We start from the raw sequence: 24,112 nt of genomic DNA on the forward strand, positions 1-24,112 counted from the left end.
CCATGTCCCTGGTGCAGTAAGGCAGCAGAACTAACCACTGAGCCATCATGCCTTACTGCAGTTATATGGGTGACACCACACCTGGAATATCTCATGCACTTTCCATAGAGGGAGGGTAGTGAAGGGTTCATTAGGCTAATGCCAAAAGTGGTGGAATTGTCATATGAGAGATTACTTCAACTGGGTCTGTATTCACTAGAGTTTAGAAAAAAGAAAGGGGATCTTATTGAAACACATGATTCTAACAGGACTAAAAAGATGAGATGCATGGAAGATGTTGCCCCTGGTTGTAGAGTCTGGATTCAGAAGTCACTGTGTCGTGTTATGGGGATGGCCATTTCGGATCGTGTTAAGAAGCATTTATTTACAGAGAGGGTGGTCAACATATGCAACTTGTTCCACTAAAGGCTGTGATGGTTCCACTATTAAGTGTATACAAAAAAGAAATTGATAATTTTTTAGATATTAAAGACATCAAGGGATATGGCGAAAAACAAGGGATATGGAGAAAAACAAGGAATATAATGTTGAGTAGAAGATCAGCCAGGATTCTATTGAGTGGCAAAAAAGATTTGCAAGTTTGAATGCCCTTCTGTTATGTTTCTATATTTGATTAGTCTATTTTGTGTAAATATTTAGTGTTGTGTCGTCACTAAATTATTGGACTAGTAATCCAAATGACTGGACTGTTTTGAGCTATATTAGTTCAGTTGCTCCCCCCAGTAACTTTCAGGGTATAATTCTGCTTTTAACAAGAAATTAAATCTGAATTAGAAATTGATTTCATTAAAAATTATCTGAAAGCTTTTATATTGTAATAAAAATACAACTAGTTCTTTTATCATTTCTTCGCTAAGAAAACCTGATCGCTGTTCTTTGTGACTTCAACCTCTCCCAATAGCTCCTGAAGTAGCCCAGCAAGCTACTTGAAACAATAGGGAGGGACTAGAGATACCAATCTTGCAGGGATGCTGATATCCCATGGATTTTGTATTTCTATTTCAAAGAACATTCAAATTGCAGTCTGTTTTGAAAATCTGAAAACCCATCAGTTTGAAACTCTAGAGAAGAAATTAAGCTTGAATTTTTAACAAACCAGTTTAGATTTATTAGGCCTTCAGAGTGTTTTTTTTTAAAAAGTCAGAAAAGGGAATTTACAAAGGATTTGTATTTAAAGGATGTAATGGCAATAGTTCTTACCATTTTAAGTGAATGGAGATCTTCTGTAAATATGGTTTGATTCTATGGCCACATTTTACAAGATAAAACCAATATTTTAATCTCAAAACTAGGTCTGATATGTGGGGATGGAGGTGGGCATGGTGGTTCCCAGGCCCATGTAGGTGAGAGAAGTTGGGAGAAGAAATACCATAACATGTTCCTGCTCCTGCCATTTTTCTTTGTGTGGCTTGAATGCTTTGGTAGCCATCTGTCTAACGGTGACAGCCAATTGAACTTATTAAGAAACTGATTTAAGTTAAACTTTTCAGTGAAAATCCACTTTTCAAAAGGAAACTAGTCTCTCATTGTCCTTCATCTGATAGTGAGGTGAACATGAGAGGAACTGCCTTTGTGAAAGTTTTGGTCATTTGGACTGAACAACTCCAGAAATGGACTAACTGAGAGACTTCTTTACACAGCACTGAATCTGTTAGAGTCAGCTATCATTATTTGGAAGAGAAGTAGCAAGCTTTGAAGATACTTCACCTGATCTGCCTTTGAATTGCCCTCGATTGCACATCCTTGCTGTGAGAATTCAGAATGACACCAGAGCAACATTCTCTTCTGCTAAGGCTTAGGACATTGCTTTCTCTTGTAATGTGTTGCAGTTGTCTTCTGTACAGTCACATGCCCCTCCATCGGGCAGAGAGAATGGAAATCAAGGTGACTGTGGAAGGAAGCCAGGTCACCAAAAGAGGGCCTAAGTTCACATGCAGGCCTTTTGGCTATAGGAACATGATTGCCAAGCTGCCTTTTGTCCATGATCTATGTGATCTATTCATGAGTTTCAACTCAATGGAGATCCTGTTGGATTTTCCTGATCCAATTTTTCCTTTTCCCACATTTATTCTCTCCTTTAATGCTGACTGAACAAAGGTGAACTGATATCACACAAACCAACACAGAAACAATTTGTGGTGTTCTTCTGAGTAACTCTACAGCAGTGCAAGTTAACAGCCATCCTTGCTTCTATATAGTTTTTTTATTAGACAATTTTGTGCCAAATGTGATCATTACCCAACTTATAGAGGTACAGCAAAGAAGTTATGTCATTTTTAAGATGGAATGGGTAATGAGAAAATAAGGGATTAAAAGTAATAAAATTTGACTTTGGCGTGGTCAGTCTTTTTTTTTGGATTTGATATTCTGATGTTATGAAAGCCATCTTTCTTTCTCCACTTTTTATCAAAGCCAAACGTTTACAAGGATCGTTATAAGATAACATCTTGGATCCAGTTTGTGTGTGAACTTTTGGGTTGGTAGTTTTCTCTAGTTAGCTGAATGCTATCTTGCAAAATAATCTGACTGGAGCAAGATTCTTGCCATGTTTTCTGTGATTTTAGTTGTTTCTGACCACAAAACCTAAACTAAAGAAGAGCTAATGCATAATGTTATGTTCATTTTTGACGACTTATTCTAAACCTAGATCTCTAAATGCCCTAAAGTTGTCTTCTCTTCTAGGCATGTCTTGACAGAAATCCAGAAGCATTTAAACCTAAGATTGGGAAAGGAAAGGAAGGTGAATCTGATAGACGACACAGCAAAGGATGTAACTGTAAAAGATCAGGGTGTCTGAAAAATTACTGTGAATGCTATGAGGTAAGCATGATGGCAAGATATTGTTCTGGACTTTTAGATTTGAAACTGAGTAAACTATTACTTGGCCACAGAGTAAAGGTCTTTCATTATATGCCCAAGGTTACAAATTTCAATCTATCTCAGAAGACTTTATAGATTGACTATTTTTTAAATGTACTAATGTGTTCTTCTCCATCCTTCTTCTTTTCTTGGGTTTCTACTGCCTTCTGGTATTCAATCTGACAACTCTTGGGCATCTTCCTCAAATGTTACACAGTCTGTGTGAAATTAATGGATTGCTTGACTAACAGACATTTCAGCTAAATTGGAACTTAGCTTGACCCAACATCTAAATGTATACAGGATTGACAGGGCTAAGATGAAACTCCTGACTGATTTCTAAACTTCTGGAGACCAGGGATGATTTAACTAATTGCAATCTCTAGCTGTTGCTGAACGAAGTTATCAAATACCAATCAATCTAAAGATGAAAGAATTTTCAAGGATCTCTGGCTTCTGTCTTGTCCATACATTTCCTCTTTCTAAAATTTATGAAAAAATACTCACTCATCAATATTACATGGCATCTGCAGCACAGAAAAGCAGACCATTTGACTCAAGACCAAGTTTATGCCTCATGTGAGTTTCGTACTAGCCTTTTGACATTATCTTATTAGTGTATTCCACTACTCCTTTTCTGCCTCTTCAACTTAGCCAGTATACCCTCAAATGCATTTATGCTATCTACTACTTCTCTTTTGTATCGTAAATTCCACATTTATAAACTCTTTAGATGTTAAATTTATTGCTGATTATCTTGTATTTTTGATCCCTAGTTTTGGTCTACATGTGAATGTAGACTAAGAAATAGGAGTCGAGAATATGGTGCTGGAAAAGCACAGCAGGTCAGGCAGCATCCGAGGAGCAGGAGAATCGATGTTTTGGGCATAAACCCTTCGTCAGGAATGAGCCTAATTTCTGACGAAGGGCAAATGCCTGAAACATCAACACTCCTGCTCTTCGGATGCTGCCTGACCTGCTGTGCTTTTCCAGCACCACATTCTATTTTGATCTCCAGCATCTGTAGTCCTCACTTTCTCCTAAGAAATAGGAGCAAGGTTTGGTCATTTGGCCATTATTGAGCAGGCTGAAATCATGGCGGATCTTCTATATCAATTCCATCTTCCCACATGTTTACCTATCGTTTCCTTAGTGTCCAAAAAAACTGTTGATTTTTGGCTTGAATAAACTCAACTGAGCATCTGCAACTTTATGGACTGATTCACATAAGTCCATAACCTTTTGAATGAAAAAATTTCTCTTCGCCTCAATTTAAGTGACTGGTTCCTTATTCTGAAGCTTTGAGTTTAAGTACCCAGCCAGGGGTGCATCTTCCCACTTGTCTACCACATCAATCCCACTAATAATTTTATATGTGTCAGTGAGATTACCCCTCATTCTTCTAAGCTGTAGGAAATATAGACCAGGTCTACTTGATTCCTTAATCACAGTAATCAGTCTAACGAACTTTGTTGCACCACCTTTTATGGCAAGTATATCCTCATCAGTTAATAGTTCTCCAAGTACCTAAATCCTATGTAATTGCAGTAAGACACCTTCACCCTTCTACATCAATTCCTTTGAAGAAAGCATTAGCATACCATATATTTTCATTTTGCATGATATACCTGTGGCTTTCCTATCTGTGACATTTGTGCAAAAAAATGCCCACATTCCTCTGAATATAAACATTTCCAATCTTTCTTGGAAGAAATCCATTTTTCCAACCAATGTGAATATATTCAATTTGCCACCTTCCCTCCTGCACTTCTCAGTTCCTCATAGCTTACTTTTCCATTTCACTTAGTGCATCCAAGTTTGCTGATACAATTTCTCTTCATTTAAGTCATTAATATAAATTGAGAGTAGCTGAGGCTGTAACATTGATCCTTACATTGTTCCATTGATTGCCAGCTTGAAAAAGATCAGTTTGTTGTTATTTTCCCAATTACCAATTCTCAATTCATGCTAATATGTTATTCCAGTTACCATGAACCCATGGATTGATGTGGTAGGCAGGTGGGAAGATGTCACTCCTGACTGGGTGCTTGAAAACTCAAAGCTTCAGAAAAAGGAATCAGTCATACAGAATTGATGCGTAATAACTTCTTGTGTGGAACCTGATCAAATGAATTTGAAAATTCAAATGTACTACCCCACAAATAGAAACATTTATGCTATGCTTTTGAAGTTCCTGCCAGCTGAAGTTACCATTTGGATGCAAACTTATCTCAAGTAATCATAGCTTTCAGAATAACTGCCAATTATCATTATACCATTATTACTGCAACGAAGGTCAGCTCCTAAAATTCCAGCCCCATCTTTATTGAAGACACAGATGTTGAAATTCACAGAATTCTGCAGCTTTCAAGTTCACCATTCAAATATAATTATGAGCTAATTGATATTTCTCAGGAGCAGGAATGCCAGTATCTCAGCAGGCAGACTATTTTAAATCTTAATCTAGCCAGCCAGAAAAAACTGCACATTTTCCCCACCTATTATTCTGTTTTAGATTTAATTTTCAGGTTTTCATTTCCAGTTTACCAGACAGTCTATGACAAGCAACAAAAATAGAAATTGCTGGTAAAACTCAGTAGGTCTGGCAGGAACTGTGTTTTGTTCTTCAGTTCTGAAGAAGGGTCACTGGATCCAAAACATTAATTCTGTTTTCTCTCCACAGATGCTGTTTTTCTAGCAATCTCTAATTTGTTTCTGACTTGCAGAAACTGCAGTTCTTGGGTTTTTTTAAGTCCATCACAAATATTGATTTGTTTTGCATGTGAGAAACTTCCTGTTATCAGTCTTAAATTTACCTTTCAATAGTTTGACAAACTCTGTTTAATTTGAAATGGTAGTCCAGATTTAGTTTTTTATATTCCTTTAGTGTACATGAATGCCTTTTTGAGTCATGTCTAACACATTTCTACATGTCTCCAATCACCTTATCTGTTTACTTTGCAGCATCAGCATAGAACATAGGAGTAGCAGGAGACCACTCAGCTCTTCAAGCCTACTCCACCATTCATCATGTCCAACTCAGTAGCCTAATCCTGCTGTTCCCCGCCCCCCTGCCCATAATCTTTGATGCCATTTGTCCCAAGCTGCCTCTTGAATACATTTAATATTTTGACATCAACTACTTCCTGTGGTAATTAATTCCTCACCATGCTTTGGGTGAAGAAATGGCTCCTCATCATCTTAAATGGTCTACCCCAAATCCTCAGACTGTGATCCTGCTTCTGGACACACCCACCATTGGGAACAACCTCCCTATCCGGTTAAAATTTTGTAAGTCTTTGAAATCCACCCCCCCACATTTTTCATTGGAATTCAGATGAATATAATCCTAACCTAGTCAATCTCTCCTAATAAGTTAGTCCTGCCATCTCCGGAATCAGCCTGGTGAGCCTTTGCTGTGCTTTCTTGAGGCACTGTAGGTGCTATATACCAAGGTCCTATATACATGGTAACAACACATCCCTGCTCCTGTGCTCGACAATGAGAGATAACACTGAGTGTGCAATCAAGAAGCACTTTACTGAGTGATAACCTGCTCACTTATTGATATTCAGTTTGGGCTCTGCCAAGAGTGTTCTTCTTCATACCTCATTACAGCTTTTGTCCAAACACTTGGAAAAAAAACCCAGCTAAATTCCAGAGGTGAAAGTTACAGTTCTTGACATCAAGGTACATTTTGATCAGGTGTGGTATCAATAACTTCAAGCAAAATTGAATTATTTGAGTCAACCCACTGGTTGGGTTCATGTAGGCCAAAAGGAGGAGGTTGTGTTTCATGGAAATCAGTCACCTCAGCCCAGCTCATCACTGCAGGAATTCCTCAAATACCTTCAGCTGCTTCATCAATAGCCTCCCTCATGTCGTCATGATTAGGGATGTTTTCTCATGATCGTACAACATTCAATGCCGTCTCCATAGATACTGAAATTAAATCAGAAAATGGCTGATCGTATCTATGGAGAGAGAAACAGTTAAATGTATCAGGTCCCTTATTTTCAAAACTGGGAAACAGTTAGAAATGTAATAGCTTCAAAGTAGCTAGAATGAAGGGTTAGTGAAGCAGTGAGAAATAAACAATTTCTGTGATAGGGTGAAAAGCAGGAGACATTAAATGAAAGATACCGAAACATCGTAAATAATGAGTAAGTTACTCCATCTTTCAAGCCTGTTTTGCCATTCAGTATGATAATGGCTGCTCATTCCACTCAGGACCCTGTTCCTGCATTCACTTCATACCCATTGATTCCTTTAATCCTAAAAACTATATCTGTCTCCAACTTGAAAGTATTAATTGCTTTGGCCTCCACTGTTCTCTAAGGCAGAGAATTCCATAGACTTATTGCTGACAGGGTGAAAAATATCACTTTAGTCCTAAATCGACTGTGTCCACTCCTTCCCTGTTAACGGGAACATCCTTCCTGAGTTTACCCTGTCTAGTCCTGTTGGAATTTAATTGGTTTATATGAGATCCTCTCTCATTCTTCTGAACTTCAGTGAATATAGTCCTAACTGATCTAGTTTGACTTCATGTGTCAGTCCTGTCATCATCCGAAGAAGCAGTCCATGGCTGCAAGTAGCAGGTACATGACAAAATTCAGGTTTGGACTGGTAATGACAAGACACCTGTGTCATACAAGTGCCAAGCAATGACTATCTCCAGCAAGAGAGAATCTTGCCATCACCCTTCGATTGTCTGACACCTTTACTGAATATCCCAGCATCAATATCCTGGACCACAAACTTTATTTGGACAAGCTATGTAAATACTCTGGCTACAAAAGTGTGCCAGAGGCTGAAAATTCTACAGCAAGTACCTCACCACTGACTCCACAAAGCACAAGTCAGAATTATAAAGGAATTTTGCTTTGATGAGAACAGCTCCCAAAACACTCAGGAAATTCAACACCGCCCTGGACAAAGTAGCCTGTTGGATTGACAACCCATCCACCACCTTAAACATGCATATTCTCTGCCTGTGGCACACTGTGGTAGCAGTATGTTCCATATACAAGGGGCACTGCAACAATTTACCACAACTGGACTGCATCACCCATTACTGCTAGCACTTTTGTTAAAAGAAAAAACTGGTGCATGAGAACACCCCCACATAAAATTTATATCAATTTGAATTTGAACTCTATCATTGCACTTTCACTGTCGCAAGATACTGAAAGTCCTTTCATTATAGCACTGTGAGGGATACGTAATCTATGAACCTCCTTTCCGAGTTGAAATGTTAACATCTCCTTTCTTGTCCAAAAGTGTAAGCTTTTCATTCTAGGCATCTGCCTGGCAGGTGGTCTTTGCGTTTCCTATGGGGTGGCTTAGTTTTCTTGACCTAAACAATCTCTAGGTGCAACATTGCCAGTGTGCGATAAAACTTGGATAACTTTCTGTTTGACTGTTTTGGTTATGTAGTTTTGTTTGTTTTATTCCATTGTTTGGGCAAGTTGAGCGAGTGGCATTAAATTTCATCTGTTATTTTGCACATATATTCCATCCAACCCATTTTTTGTTGTATTAGTGAGTGGCCAACTTTGATTCTCCAAACTTTTCTGGCTTGCTATCATCTGCAAAATCAGTTAATTTGACTGAGCACCTTTATTGTTGTCTTCTGTTTTTACTTTGGAAAGAAGTTTTGCTTTGTTTCAATTCCATAATTGGGAGAGGTGATGATAATACCACTGGACTAGTAATCCAGATGCTTAGGCTAATGCTTTGGAGATGGAATTTTCATCGCACCATTACTGTGGAATTCAAATTCTAACAAATTTTGAATATAAAGCTGATGGTGACTATGACAACTATCATCAATTGTCATTAAAAACCCATCTGGCTCGTTAATCTCCTTTTGGGGAAGAAATCTGCTCCTGCCTGATCTGGTCTCTGTGACTCCAGATCTCCAGCAATGTGATTGACTCTTAACTGCCCTCTACCATGTAGTCCAGGGGGCATTTAGCAAACTGGAGCAAATTCTGGCCTTGCCAATGATGGCCATTTCCCACAAATGAATAATAATAATAACTTAATCCATCCAAAACAAATTAATGTTTTGACATGGTTGGGTTATATTCCAATGCTATAGCAGCAATGCTTTGCACTTGGAGTATTGTAAGAAAAGTAGACTGCAACAGTACGAGAGAGACTTGAAACAAATTGCTTGGATCTTGTAAAAGTCTGAATGTAGACAATGGTCTGCAGATGACTCTATCCCACTTACACATACTTTTGTGAGAACTTTAGCACAATGAATTCTGAATTCTCATAGGTAATATTGCATCACTAAAATATCTGTTCCCAATTCACAACAGTATAGCCCTGGATAGTTGCTTTCCACATACCGTACTTGCCTTTCTCCAAGTCCTGCCAGCTCAACAATTTCAATTTAATTATATTGTGCCTCCACAAAAATATAAACCCACGTGTTGAAGAGATAAAATGAACACCAAGTCAAAAATAAGAAGCTATTATGAGAGAACAGATAAGGATCTGTGATATGTACACAGTACTGGCGAGAAATTACCATGGAAGCAATGATAGACAATGGCAAAGATGAGAGGTTGGCTGTGGATAGCACAAATAGAGTTTTATGACAATAGATATTAGGTACTGAGAATAGGAGAGAAATACATTTAGAAGAAAGAAGACATAAAAGCTGCGAAAGAAAATTGAGGATAAGGTTAATTTCAAAAGTTGAAAAGGGATAGCAGCACAACAATTGGCATGACTACAGGGCATAGATTTAAAGTGAGAGGGGAAAAAATTAAAAAGAACCTGAGGGGTTAATTTTTGATGCAGAGGGTGGTGTATACATGGAACAAGCTGCCGGAGGTAGTGGTAGAGGATGGTACAATTGCAACATTTAAAAGACATCGGGATGGGTACATGACTAGAAAAGGTTTAGACGGACATGGATCTAATTGCAGCAAATGGCACTAGGTCCGATTGGGATCTGGCCGGCGCAGATGAGTTAGATTGAAGGGTCGGTTTCTGAAACATTTGACTCTTAGTCTGGTAGGATCAGTAGTCATTGAGAATTTTAAAATGGTGATAAGTAGAAAGAGATGAAGTGCTCCATACAAAAGGTACTGGAGGAATTGGAAGAGAGGCTTCACTCATTCCATAACAAATAATGGGTGCTAGGTGGGAAACGGGCTTCAGTAAGAGACAAGATCCTGCCACCCAGTTGCAAATTTCAAAGCTAACATGTCAGTGCAATTGTGCTGAAAACATTTGTAGATGGTAATTAGCATGATAATTTAGAGGAAAATGTTGTGACCGGTGAAGTATTTAATCCTTTGAGTCTATTCATTTTGTTAGGAGCATAATCTTGATCCGAAACCAACACTTCCAATGAAGGAATTCATGAACACATTATGGAAGTCTTTTTGCTCCGTCTGTTTCATAAGTTTACTTCTTTATGGGATAATGTTTCACCTAAATTCAGGTCTAACTAGTTACTTGTTAACTGAATAATTCTCCCTTTTTCCTGTGCTCTTAGTCTCTACCAAGAAGGATGTTTGCATCTGTGCCTTTTAGCCTTTTTGAAAATTTGGGCTGTTCTTGCCTCAGTGCTCTGTCTTGTGGACAAAGCTTTGGGGGCATGTAACGTATTACATTGGATCTACTGCCTGTATTCACTTGTGAATTTTCTTTTACTACTGCCCATTGCTGAAAAGATAAAGTGTAAGTGCTATATAACAGACACCCGATCCTCTGCTGCCTGAAAATCTCATAAGATTTTAATAAAAGAATCCTCCTCCTCAATGATGCCTTTGTAAGACTAACATTGAACTCCCTTTGGTAAAACTCTTGACTACAATTTACAGCAGTAAACTGCAAAAATAAAGCATTTATGAGTGAATTAAAAACTACGTTTAACCTTACAAAATAAATGTTGGTGAGGTTAGGTCGTATAATTTATATGGAATCTGTACATCTTTTCTCTGAGTAGTCTGTCATTTCTCAATGTTGCAATGATGGGAATGGAAAAATCAGTTGTGGAACAGTAAAGTCAACATTGTCTTTCAGAGCATAGGGTTGCTGTCTTATTAGATGGAGAGAGAACTGGTGGTGGTTTAATCTGAGTGTCACCACACCTCAGGCGAGTGGAGATTGGTCCTGGAATTGAACTCTCATAACAACTGGTATAATCCTAAGAGTGGTTTATGACAAACTTGAGAACATTACTCTTTACAGTTCTGATTTAAAGTAATAGTGCATGGGATGAGTTTTCTTGAAGTCTTCTCAGCATTTCAATATTTGGTAGACCTTTAAATGAAAATTTGACAGTTCTGCTTATCGTGCCCTTTGTTTTAGAGAAGTGCAACATTATTTTATCAAAATGGTTCAGCTCATTGAAAACATAAAACAATTGCCAGCTACTGATGATGATTGAGTGAATTACATGACATTGAAGTCTAATGTTTTCCCTTTATGTTATTGCTTCTCAGGCAAAGATAATGTGTTCATCGATATGTAAATGTATTGGCTGTAAAAACTTTGAGGAAAGCCCTGAGCGGAAGACCCTCATGCATTTGGCAGATGCCGCAGAAGTGCGTGTCCAGCAACAGACGGCTGCAAAAACAAAGCTTTCATCACAAATATCTGACCTACTGACCAGAACAATGCCAGCAGTTACAAGTGGTGGGGGAAAGTAGGTCATTCACTGATTCCAAAACTTGTGATCGGATCAGATTTTAGACAAGCTAAAAATACCATTATTTCAAGGTTGTAGGAGCAAATTACTGCAGATGCTGGAATCTGTACTGAAAACAACAAATGCTAGCGGTCACAGCAGGTCAGACTGCATCCATGGAGCTTGCCGTCTCTCTGTCTGTGGATGCTGTCTAACCCACTGATCTCCAGCATTTGTTGTTTTCAGAATTGTTTCAAGTCTGTTTAATTTGAAATTATAGGTTTTTAAGTATTTTTGTGTAGCACACTTGATCTCCCCATAATTCATCTTTATACTTTAAATTATTTTAATTGATAGGTTTCTGTTTCAGATGTAGGGGCTATCATAACTTGTTCTCGCTACTTCTGTTCTATTTAATTCAATGGTCCTGAAATCTCCTGCCTTGAGTTTGATGTCCATATATTGGTTAAATATCTGAAGAGTCATAAAAATGTACAGCATGGAAACAGACCCTTCGGTCCAACTTATCCATGCTGACCAGATATCCCAACCCAATTGAGTCCCACCTGCCAGCACCTAGCCTATTCATATACCCATCCAGATGCCTTTTAAATGTTGTAATTGTACTAACCTCCACACTTCTGGCAGCTCATTCCATACACGTACCACCCTCTGCATGAAACAGTTGCCCCTTAGGTCTCTTTTATATCTTTCCCCTCTCACCCTAAACCTATGCCCTCTAGTTATGTACTCCCCCACCCCAGGGAAAAGACTTTGTCTATTTACCCTATCCATGCCCCTCATGATTTTATAAACCACTATAAGGTCACCCCTCAGCCTCCGACGCTCCAGGGAAAACAGCCTGAGCCTATTCAAACTCTCTATATAGCTCAAATCCACCAACCCTGGCAACATCCTTGTAAATCTTTTCTGAACCCTTTCAAGTTTCACAACATCCTTCCGATAGGAAGGAGACCAGAAATGCATGCAATATTCCAATGGTGGCCTAACCAATGTCCTGTACAGCTGCAACATGACCTTTCAACTCCTGTACTTAGTACTCTGACCAATAAAGGAAAGTATACAAATGCCGCCTTCACTATCCTATCTACGTGCAACTCTACTTTAAACGAGCTATGAACCTGCATTCCAAGGTCTCTTTGTTCAGGAACACTCCCTAAGACCTTACCATTGTGTATAAGTCCTGCTAAGCTTTGCTTTCCCAAAATGCAGCACCTCGCATTTATCTAAGTTAAACTCCATCTGCCACTTCAGTCCATTGGCCCATCTGATGGGCTTAGAACTTTTCAGATATTGAAAACATTGTATTAATGCAAACTATTGTTTTGATATATTTTGCAGAAGATAAAATATATTTTGTTCTTGTGGTGTTAAAAAGGTCCTGTGTTGCAGACAAATGGGGAGAGAGGATTTGAATTTGTTCTTGTTCTCTTCTTCCATATTTATTTCCCTGTTTCTGTTGATAAAGGCCAATTTATAATGACCTGCAGCAACTATTTAGGGTTAAAACAGATGCATGCTTTATTCAAAACCGGGGGTTGATTGTCACCACACACATATATACACACTCGCACGCATACACACACACACATGAGCGCATACGTGTGCACATGTGCATACAGACGCCCCCGTGCACACACACACATGCCCCACACACACACACACACACACACCCCCCCCCCCCGCTACATGCGCGCGCACGCACATGGAATATCAAGGAAAAGAAACTAAAATATTAGGAATAACTGGAATTCTCCATTTAAAGAGGCAAGATTTGCTTCGGGATAGTCAGTATGGCTTTGTTAGAGGGAGGTTGAAACTTTATTGCTGGAACAGCACAGCAGGTCAGGCAGCATCCAGGGAACAGGAGATTCAATGTTTGGGCACAGGCCCTTCTTCAGGAATGAGCAGAGAGTGTTCAGCAGGAGAAGATAAAAGGTAGGGAGGAGGGACTTGGAGGAGGGGCGTTGGAAATGTGATAGGTGGAAAGAGGTCAAGGTGAGGGTGATAGGTCGGAGTAGGATGGAGGCGGAGAGGTCAAGAAGAAGACTGCAGGTCAGGAAGGCGGTGCCGGGCTGGAGGGATCCGGCTGAGACAAGGTGGGGGGAGGGGTCCACATCATCTGCATCCGCTGCAGCCGGTGTGGCCTCCTCTATATTGGGGAGACAGGCCACCTACTTGCGGAGCGATTCAGAGAGCACCTCTGGGCCTCCACCCACATCATCTACTGCATCCGCTGCAGCCGGTGTGGCCTCCTCTATATTGGGGAGACAGGCCGCCTACTTGCGGAGCGATTCAGAGAGCACCTCTGGGCCACCCGGACGAACCAACCCAACCAACCTGTGGCACAGCATTTCAACTCCCCCTCCCACTCCACCGAGGATATGCAGGTCATTGGACTCATCCACCGCCAAACCACAACAACGCGACGGTCGGAGGAGGAGCGTCTTATCTTCTGACTGGGAACCCTCCAACCGCAGGGGATGAACTTGGACTTCACCAGTTTCTTCATCCCCCCTCCCCCCACTTTGTCTCAGCCGGATCCCTCCAGCCCGGCACCGCCTTCCTGACCTGCAGTCTTCTTCTTGACCTCTCCGCCTCCATCCTACTCCGACCTATCACTCTCACCTTGACCTCTTTCCACCTATCACATTTCCAACGCCCCTCCTCCAAGTCCCTCCTCCCTACCTTTTATCTTCTCCTGCTGAACACTCTCTGCTCATTCCTGAAGAAGGGCCTGTGCCCGAAACGTCGAATCTCCTGTTCCCTGGATGCTGCCTGACCTGCTGTGCTGTTCCAGCAATAAAGTTTCAACTTTGATCTCCAGCATCTGCAGACCTCACTTTCTCCTTTGTTAGAGGGAGGCATGTCTAACAAATCTGATGAGATTTTTTGAGGAGATCATCGTCGCATAGCATGGAAGCAGACCCTTCGGTCCAACTAGTCCACGTCAACAATATCCCCAAACTAAACTAGTCCCATATCCCGCTAAACCTTTCCTGTACATGTACTTATCAAATGTCTTTTTAATTGTTATAACGCTACATGCATTTCCTAGCAGTTCATTCCACATATGAACCACACTGTTTTTGTTTATAAAAAAGTTGTCCCTTATCCTTTTTTTTAAAATCTTTCTCCTCTCAACTTAAAAATATGACCCCTAGTTTTAAACTCCCCCCATCCTGGGCAGGGAACCCTGCACTGAAGTGTTTGGATGATGGTAGAGCAGTTGATGCAGTTATATGGATGTCAGCAAGGCCTTTGACAAGGTCCCACATGGCAAACTGAAAGAAGGTAGAAGTTCATGGGATATAGGATAACTTAGCAAGATAGATTCCAAGTTGTCTTAGTGACAGGAGACAGAGGGTGGTGGTAGGAGACTGTTTTTGTCTGGATGTGGTGTGCTGTAGCATGCTGCAAAGCTGCCTTGATTGTTTGTGACATTTGTAAATGATGTAGATGAGAATGTGGGAGAGGTGACAAGTATATTTGCGGATGATGCAAAAGTTTGACTGGGTTGTTGACAGGGAGGGCAGGCTTGTATTAGATTATGGGAGGATATAAACGATTGGTCAGCTGAGCAGATCAGTGGCAAGTGAAATTTAACTCTAAATATTTGGAAGTAGGAACAAGACAAAATAGTACTCAAATAGTAAGACACTAGGAAGCTTAGGAATACAGGGATCTTGGAGTGCTTTACCATAGATCCTTGAAGGTAGCAGGACAGGTTATTAATGCAGTTTAAAATATAGAGGATACTTGCCTTTATCAGTCATGGCATAGATTATATGAGCAGGGAGATCACATTGAAGCTGTACAGAACTTAGTTTAGGTCACAGATGAAAAATTGTGTGCAGTTCTGGTCACCTCACTGTGGGAAGGATGTGATTGCACTGTTGTGGGTGCAAGTGTATTCACTAGGATGTCTCCTGGGATGGAGCATTGCAACTGTAAAGAGAGTATGGATAATCTTGGGTTGTTTTGTTTGGAGCAGAGAATGTTGAGGGTGTCCTGATAAAGATGTACAAGATTATGAGGGGCATGGATAGGGTGCGTAGAGAGCAGCTGTTCCCTTTGGTCGAAGGGTCAGTAACAATTGAGCACAATACTAAAGTGTAATTCAAGTTTAGAAGCAATTTGAGGAAAGCCTTTTTTATCCAGAGATGTTGGGGAGGTCTGAAATGCACTGCCTGGGAGGATAGTGAGGCAGGGACTCTCACGATCTTTAAAACGTACTCTGAGCATTTGAAGTATTGTAATATTTGAGGCAATGAGACTAGTGTAGGTAGTATATTTCTGGTGGTACTGACTTGATGGTGCAAAGGGCCTGTTCTTAACTATATGATTCTATGATTCCCCTAATTTTTGTGTTGTCTGCAAACTTACTAATCAAAACATCCACATTTTTATCCAAATAATTCTTATATACACTACGAACAAAACTCTAGTCAGAAAAACACCCCTCCACAACTATCATCTGTTATCTATAACCAAGCTAATTTTGTATCCAATTTACCAACTCACTGTGGATCTCGTGATTTAATCTTCTGAACTAGTCAAATGAACTAGGATCTTGTCAAATGCTTTAGTAAAGTCCATGTAGACAGCATCCACTGCCATACTCTCATCAATCATCATTGTCATTTCCTCAAAAAAAATCACATTTGAGACTAGGCCTCCCCTGCATGATACATGCTGACTATTCCTAATAAACCATATTTTTCCAAACGGAAGTAAATAGTGACCCTAAAAAATTTTTCCAACAATTTCCCAAAGTTTAATTTGTTGAAGCTTAATTTGGCTTCAGCACACTCAGCATTTTACCATTAATTAATATTGGAACGAACCTACTTGATTTAGATCAAGAATCAAATTGATCATTAACCCCTCATACTAGTTTCACTCGAGAATTAATCCTTTAGGGACCATCATGTTTAAGATACTTTTGAGGTAAATTAAGAAATATTTGTAGTAAGCCTTTATGAATTTGATATGTACTGAATAATTTTGTTCATTGTTCTTGTTTTTTGTTTTTCAGGTTGCCATTCACATTTGTGACAAAAGAAGTGGCAGAAGCGACTTGTGAATGCCTTCTGGCACAAGCTGAAGAGGCAGAGAAGAATAGTCAGACAAAAGCTGTCACGGAACGCATGATCCTGGAAGAATTCGGGCGCTGTTTAATGCAGATTATAAACTCAGCAGGAAAAGCCAAAGGAGATACTTGTGCTCTGAGTTGCTGATCCACCAGTTGCTGTCCTGTGGAAACTGAACAGGAAAAATCATCTGTGAAAACTCAGCTAATGGCTTTTTCCTAGATTAAAACTGAAAAGTTTTGGGCTTACCATGATATTTTACAGCTGTATGGTTAGCAAGAACTTTCAATAAGTCAGATTATTCCTTTTTGGCAGACTTTGTGTGCATTGTCTAACTGAGGTGCCTTTTTTAAACTTAATGCTTAGAATACAGAGTAAGTAGATTTTATGATGTAAAATCAGTGTGTGAATATGCAAAACCGTTGTGAAGAAGACACCGTTTTCATGCTAGTGGTGACATTTTATATATTTTCCATCCCTCTATGCAAGGTTGCTTTCTCTTTGACCACCTTTTCCCCAGGATGTTATTGACAATTTTTGGGCATACTGATCCCTCAGTGAAAAGTGTCTTGTTAGTTTGTGGTACATTCTGTCTCTGCATTTGATAGTGGAAGATTTGAGTACTATACCTACAATTAAAGATACCCTCAAATTACTTTCCAAAAGCATTATGAAGATGATAATGATAATTAAAAATGTAACAGAATCTGCGGATGGAAATACGGTTTTGTGTGGCTGAAAAGCTTTTGCATTACATATCATCTTGGTGTTAATGTAAATGTGTATCTCCTTATGAGATGCATCATCAATTATTGAGTCATTGAGTCATTAGCACTTTGAAAATCTGTTAACTTGCTGTGAGCTAGTACTGAAGGGACTATCGGCTTTATAACACTTTGATCAACTGATGGCTTTGCGCTATATCAGACATGGCAAATTCATGTATTAGGTATATTTGATTAACATTGACTTTCACCCTCTGACCATTTTGTTGACTTTTTCTCCACCTCTGAACAATACTGCCAATTAAGATCACAAGCTGGCACTGCAGTGTAGGTTGTAGCAGGTTGTCTGTTTGTGTGTCTCCCTTGCTCTCCAATACCATCTCACTCACTCACTCACTCACTCTCTTCCCTTACCTTCCCTCCCCTCCCTCCTATTATTGGCTATTTGTGAGCTGCCATACCAAAGTGCAGGCATTTGCCTGTGAAAGGGGAAAACAATAAAGAGCTACCCCTTGATTTGTAGAAATAGTATTGGCAGAGGTCCAAAAACACATTCTCAGCTATGAACAGAGAACAGGAAAAGGGGAAGAAATGCTAGAACAGTCATCACTTTTATCTTTCCAAAAGAAAGTCTTCTGAGAAACATAATCTTGTCACACAAGGGTCACCTAACATTGTGAAAAACACACAATTTTTAGGGTAAGCTTTTTTTTTTTACATAAAAGCATATTTGCACGACCTTTTTGTAAAGTGTGCTCTGTTGAATAAAGTTGCTATAACCATTTCGATGATTAATGAATGGAGGTAGAAGCCTGAAAGTGAATGCTTCTCTTTGAACATGTCAGCATGCCCATTTGCAATGACAGTGCAATATGCAAAACTTCAAGGCACACTTTTTAAAAACTGTTTTTGAAAAATGTAGGCAAAACTGATTATTTCCCTTATTTTAATTTGAAATTTTAAAGAAGTTTTCTAAAGTATTACTACATAATTCTGCTGTAGAAAGACATGTTTGCCTGTTTGAATCAAAATTAATAGTCAACTTAGTGAAATTTGGTACCAGCAGTGTACAGTGTCCTAATCTTCTCAAAACGTTTTTGTTAATTACTGCTATTTTCATATAACTTGAGGAATAGCCTGTTAACATACAGATCGACAAGGATGTTTTTAAAAAGGTATTTTTACAGAATGTTAGAACAGGGTATTTGATTACAGTCCATACCTGCCTTAGATTAATTATTCTGAGTAATGATGTATAAAATGTATATTAGTGGATAAGTTGTTTCTCAAGCTTGTACTTTATCAGGTTTCAAGAGGTGGGGGGGAAAGCATTGTCTTTCTCTACTGTACCAGGAATTGAAATGCTATACTAATTTGTATATATTCTGTTTATTTAGTTTCTGCAGCTGTATTATGAATATTTAAATATTGTATACAAAAGTACTTTTGGTTATCTGAATGGAATTCAGATTACGTGTGTAGATTGTGAAAATAGTGTGGATATCACTGTGGGTGTTTTACTGGTTTTAATTTGAAGATGCAGTTCCATATCTTTCTGGTGTCTTGTGTTTTCCTCTGATTTTTCTGTACTACATTTTATATATTTTTTTTCTTCAAGCTAGTCAAATACAATGCAAGAAGCTTTTTGTAACAGCCCAAATATTAAATTGATTAATTGCCTTCTATGTTACCTTTGAAAGCAGATGTATACTTTATTTATGTTAAATCAATTTTAGATTTGTATTTCATGCAAACTGGGAAGTCTATGAAAGATGTAAAACTTTAGATAACACGGTTTGTCATTTCCTTTTTAAATTTAGTGATTTAAATACCCTGTGACAACTTAAACTGATAGCCAGATAAATGGGCATCAATCTTTGAATGGATAATTCAAGTAAGCGTCCAGAAAACAGCCATCATGTTTGGATATTTCAAATATATACTTCAGGATATACACTTTCAAGTTAAATGTAAAGCAATATTTGTCCTTGGTATTGTCTGTGATCTTAGTAATATGACTTCCTCAAATGTATTTGTGCTGTAACTGTTCACTACTTGAGAGGATTAGACATGACAAAATGCATGATTCTCAGTACAGTTTACTGACAATGCTGTCATTTTTCCAGCTAGACAGATTCGAGAAATGAATTTGTTTAACCCTTCCTTTCACAAATTCCTTCTGAAGAGCAGTTTATGTTGGTAAAGGGGCCCATCTTAATGTAATTTTGATTTCTGAGGAGTGATTTTGAGATCAGTAAAGAATGAGAGCTTAGAGAACAACACCAAGATAATTAATATTAACAGATTTAATTTTAAATTATACAGTAGCGCCTTGACTTATGAACTTAATCCGTTCCGGGACCCGGTTTGCGAACCGAATCAATATTTCCCATTGTTCGGATAGCGTAAGAATGCTTGGACGTAGCAACGAACGCTGTTCACAGCGCACGTGCCAAAGACGAACTGAATGAGATCACGCGGGGCCCGAGAGTTTTTGCATTCAACAAGTGCGTAGCAAAGCAGAACAATGAAACCACGTAGTGGCACACTGGCTTTTTTACGTTCGTACCTTGAATTTCATACGTATGTTGAAGCAAAGTTTTACGTACAATCCTGTTCGTAAACCGATTTGTTCATGAACAGGGTCGTTCGTATGTCGAGGCACTACTGGATACCCTAAAACATAACCTGTAACCTTTAAAGGAAGAAAAGTCTTGTAGAGACTAGACTTGTGTTTTTTTTTGCAGTTGGTGGGATGGTGCATAACACTGGAATAACTAGCGTTTGGTACAATGGATTGTGGGCATGTGTTCTTCATTCTCTGATCCAAGTTTTAATTCCCCAGCTGTGATGCTGTCCCCACAGAACATCCTTTACCTGCACTTGGGCAATTCCTACCAATTGACTGGTGTCATTTCATTGTGACATGATGTGTGGGTAACCCTAGCACTTGCAATCTGTATATGATCCAAGGGAATAAAAGATGTCATACTTTCCCCTAAAATTTGGATAAGATGTTTTCTGGTTTAACCTTGTTTGCTTTGTCTTTTAATTTTCTCTCATTCTTTTGATCTGTGCACACTATTTTCTAGACAAAGAAACAAGCAAAAAGCTTAACGTAAATGTTCTAAGAAGCAAGGTTTTGTCAGTTTCCTTTTGTGGATGTCATTCAGCTGACTGTGAATCATAAAACAACTGAGTTTGGACTCTCATTCTACCTCTCTGAAGTAGTTTGTTAAACTTATTGTCTACTATTTAGCTTCTGGGCCTTTATTTTTTTCAAAAAAATCCAACTATGATAACATAAGCACTGTGTACAAGGTACAGATTTGGGCTTCAACCTTCAGTTTTGTAATGAAATACCAAGCACCCTCTCTTCCTGACTCCTCCTTGAGGAGAAGAGGAGTAACATGTTCTAGAATAACTTGCAACAGCTAATTCATAATGGCATTGCAAACTCCTCTGAAGTAGTTAACCATGATTGGTGCATGGGCCAGGTGCATGTGGAGGAAAGATATTGTTCCTTATAGTAAACTTTACTTCAAAAGTCATGCAGATGTGGCTAGTTCCAGGATTCCCAACATTAAAGAAGTGCTCCTTTGTAGTCCTGTTGTGAATTTCACTGATAATAAGTAAGAAATTGAAAACTACTTTCCTCATCCTACACCTAAACTTTGGCCTTTCTCCTTTAGTGATTATTAACCTTTAAGGTATACCAGAATATAAATCAAGTTAATAAAAATTATTCCATTATATCATTTTTGAGATACCTTTTTAAAAAGTATTGACTTTAATAGTGCATGTGCTTTTGTCCGAACAAATCCGATCAAATCATGATAGTGTTACTAATTGCACTGCTAGAGAGGGGTGTCAAAGACTGTTGTGTGAAGTATTTCTATAAAAATACAAATATGGAGGAGCTGTTATATTGCACAACTTCCTGATATCAAGGGATAGAAGAACTTTGATCATTATTAAGAATGTTTCTTTTTAAAGGTTATCTGGTCACTTCTATATTGCTTCCAATGCACAGCACTATAAGAGTGACTATCTCCATGACATTCGGTCACAGTTTGACTGTGGAGCAATAAAGAGTTTGCCATTGCTCGACACTTAGGTTGTCTCACACCACTTGAACTTGACATTGTTCTGGCGTTGTGATGTCAAGCTGTTCATCGTCCTCTGAACTTTAAGGAAAACTAACTTCAGTTTATGTTCTCAGAAGCTGGATGTTCTAATTTCTGTTCTTAATATTTGATATTTACTGCTAGGGATGAAAACTTTGCATTTTGTACGCACACTTTGTGCGCTCGTGACAGTGTATGAGTTTGCAGTGCTCTGGTGCTTCTAATTGCAAAAGGGTATCTATGCTTCAGATTGATAATGGCAAAAAAAAGACCATTACGTTTTCATTTGTGTTGCTTTCCCTATGCTGCTTTGTGGATTAACAAACCTTTTTATATATAATGTAGTATACTGAAACTGATATATTTAAATGCAGCTGTTGTCTGAAGGGTTTCTGACTGCTGCATTGCTTGATAATTTCTATGTGAATGTCAGATTTGTTCAGCACAAATTTCTGTGGAGATTTTAACCACCCAACCATGGGATTTCTAATTCTTTATCCTCCACAATGTTCATTACTCCTCACACTTGAAGGGAATCATCACCATGTTAACCATCTCACTCATACTAACCATTTTCAAGGGATCTGCAGCATTTTCTATTTTGTGTTTCTTGAAGTTGATAACTTTGAGAGAAATCCGGATTGAATCGATTTGATTAATATCACATCATTTAATCATAACTGGCATATGCTTTTAAAGCAGCAGCCACATAATCAATATGCTAGTAATAGGATTTAATTGGCTCAGCTGAAAAAAATTGTAGTAGTGGTCAGAATAAACCTGAATAAGAATATGTTGCTGGTGCTAAGCACCTGTTGTAAGGTTCATTGGGTGAATAGGTACTTGATGATTTTCCACTTTACCTTTTAAATGGAATCTGAAGCTTTAATTTCAATTCTACCTTCTGTTCATTAGAAACTGATTTTTGTAATGTACTTATGCGAATTTTATATAAAAAAGCTGCATTTATAATAAAAATGTATAATTGGCTACTTGTTTTATTGCTCATTTGTCTTGATTTTAGCAACATAACAAATATTTTATTTTGGAACCTTGCCATTTAAAACTAAATTTCTTAACCTCCCTGTCTACAATTTAAATGACTGGATAAAAGGACATAATATGGGTAGAAAAGTGTGGTGCTGGCAAAGCACAGTATGTCAGGCAGCATCCAAGGAGCAAGAGAATTGATGTTTCGGGCATAAGCCCTTCATCGTGACAGTTCTGATAAAGAGGTTATACCCGAAACATCAATTCTCCTTTTTTGACTCTGATCTCCAGCATCTGCAGTCCTCACTTTCTCCATGGACATAATATGTGTGAGAGGTAATTTCGGTTTAAACTTTAAGATGTGCCTGGACCACAGACTGATCTATAATAAAAGACAAAACCTTTGTTTCTTTTCTAACAACCATTTTATATACTCAAAAGTAGAGTAGTTTAAATTGTGCAGAATGCTGACAATTTGTGAGCTATAGTAAAAGCATGCAGGCTCTTGATTAATGAAGCCATTCACATGGCAGAGAAGGATGAGTCCTTCGCTGATAAGACTCCAGGATGGGAGTACGACTTGAGACATCTGTTTCAAGATTAAAAAGCTTTTGACTGATAAGACTACAGGGTGAGAAAAACAACAAACTTTGGAGACTCTGGAGCCTTTTGTTGCAGACTTTGTGATAAAAATAATGATGTTTTTAAGAATGTGAACCTCATGGCTTGTTGGAGCCAAGGAGAGGAGGGACTTGTCCTATAAATAATGGAGACTTTGTAAGCCTCAGCGCGCCTTTTCTTTAAGGGTGCCCGACTCTGCAGACTTGACTTGTTAATAAAACTTTGTTTTCCTGAATTTGTCTAGAGCGATTATTGAGAAGCGATTTTCGTTTCTAACAATATGCAAGAGGCAATTGAGTAGAAACTTAAAGTATGGAACTTATTTTTATCATAGATGGTGACAAACTTGCTCTAATTTCCAGAGACTAGTTTTTATGGTGAATTTCTAGCTTGTCTCCATCTGATAGAAGAATAACCTGCATATAGCTCCTCCAGTAGTAAATTCAAGGGAAACCTGTGCATGTTGTGATATACATTACACAATATTTTAAACTGAAGAACATTTCAACTGAGGCATGGATCTTGAGATTGCATTGAGCCTCAATGCTATAGAGTAAAAAATATCCTTATGTAATAGAAACCTCATAACTTGATGCTGAGAAGAAAACCGTTTACCTCTTCTACAACCAATATGTGACACTTCTGGGATATCCCTTACTAGCATTTTAACACTTGAAAACCCCACATTGTACTTATGCTTTGCAGTCTTTACAGGAAAACTTTGATAAGTAAATGTAATCTAGCTACAAGTAAACAATCATGAACCATTGGCATTATCATTCTACTTTGTTAAAACCCTAACCTGCATATAAACTTTACACACACACAAAAGAAAACATGGAAAAGCAGTTCAGAGGTCCACAGTTGTAGGACTCGCTGAAATGACTTTCCTCCACTGATCAGAATGCTGCTTTTTCTCCTTTTACAAAGATTTACAGTTGTTTGCGGAGTCATTGGGTGATTTGCTCACACTTCTAAAAGTGTCCCATCAATTCACAACATACTGCAATTGCTGAA

General features: G+C 38.6%; 1 protein-coding gene across 3 annotated transcripts in view; it reads left to right on the plus strand.

The window, feature by feature from the left end:
- Window positions 1-22,474, plus strand: part of lin54 (lin-54 DREAM MuvB core complex component) — an 88,087-nt gene extending 65,613 nt beyond the window's left edge. For all 3 annotated transcript variants that reach the window (XM_043695198.2, XM_043695199.2, XM_043695203.2), the window contains 3 exons: window positions 2,683-2,820; window positions 11,334-11,536; window positions 16,578-22,474. In XM_043695198.2, the coding sequence (XP_043551133.2) occupies window positions 2,683-2,820; window positions 11,334-11,536; window positions 16,578-16,779 (543 nt within the window). In that variant the 3' untranslated portion in view covers window positions 16,780-22,474. The remainder of the gene's footprint in view (window positions 1-2,682; window positions 2,821-11,333; window positions 11,537-16,577) is intronic.
- The last annotated feature ends 1,638 nt before the right edge of the window (window positions 22,475-24,112 follow it).

This window comes from Chiloscyllium plagiosum, unplaced genomic scaffold (assembly GCF_037043375.1).
Source record: "Chiloscyllium plagiosum isolate Xiang-an unplaced genomic scaffold, Cpla_swu_hap1 HiC_scaffold_1, whole genome shotgun sequence".
Classification (NCBI taxonomy): Eukaryota; Metazoa; Chordata; class Chondrichthyes; order Orectolobiformes; family Hemiscylliidae; genus Chiloscyllium; species Chiloscyllium plagiosum.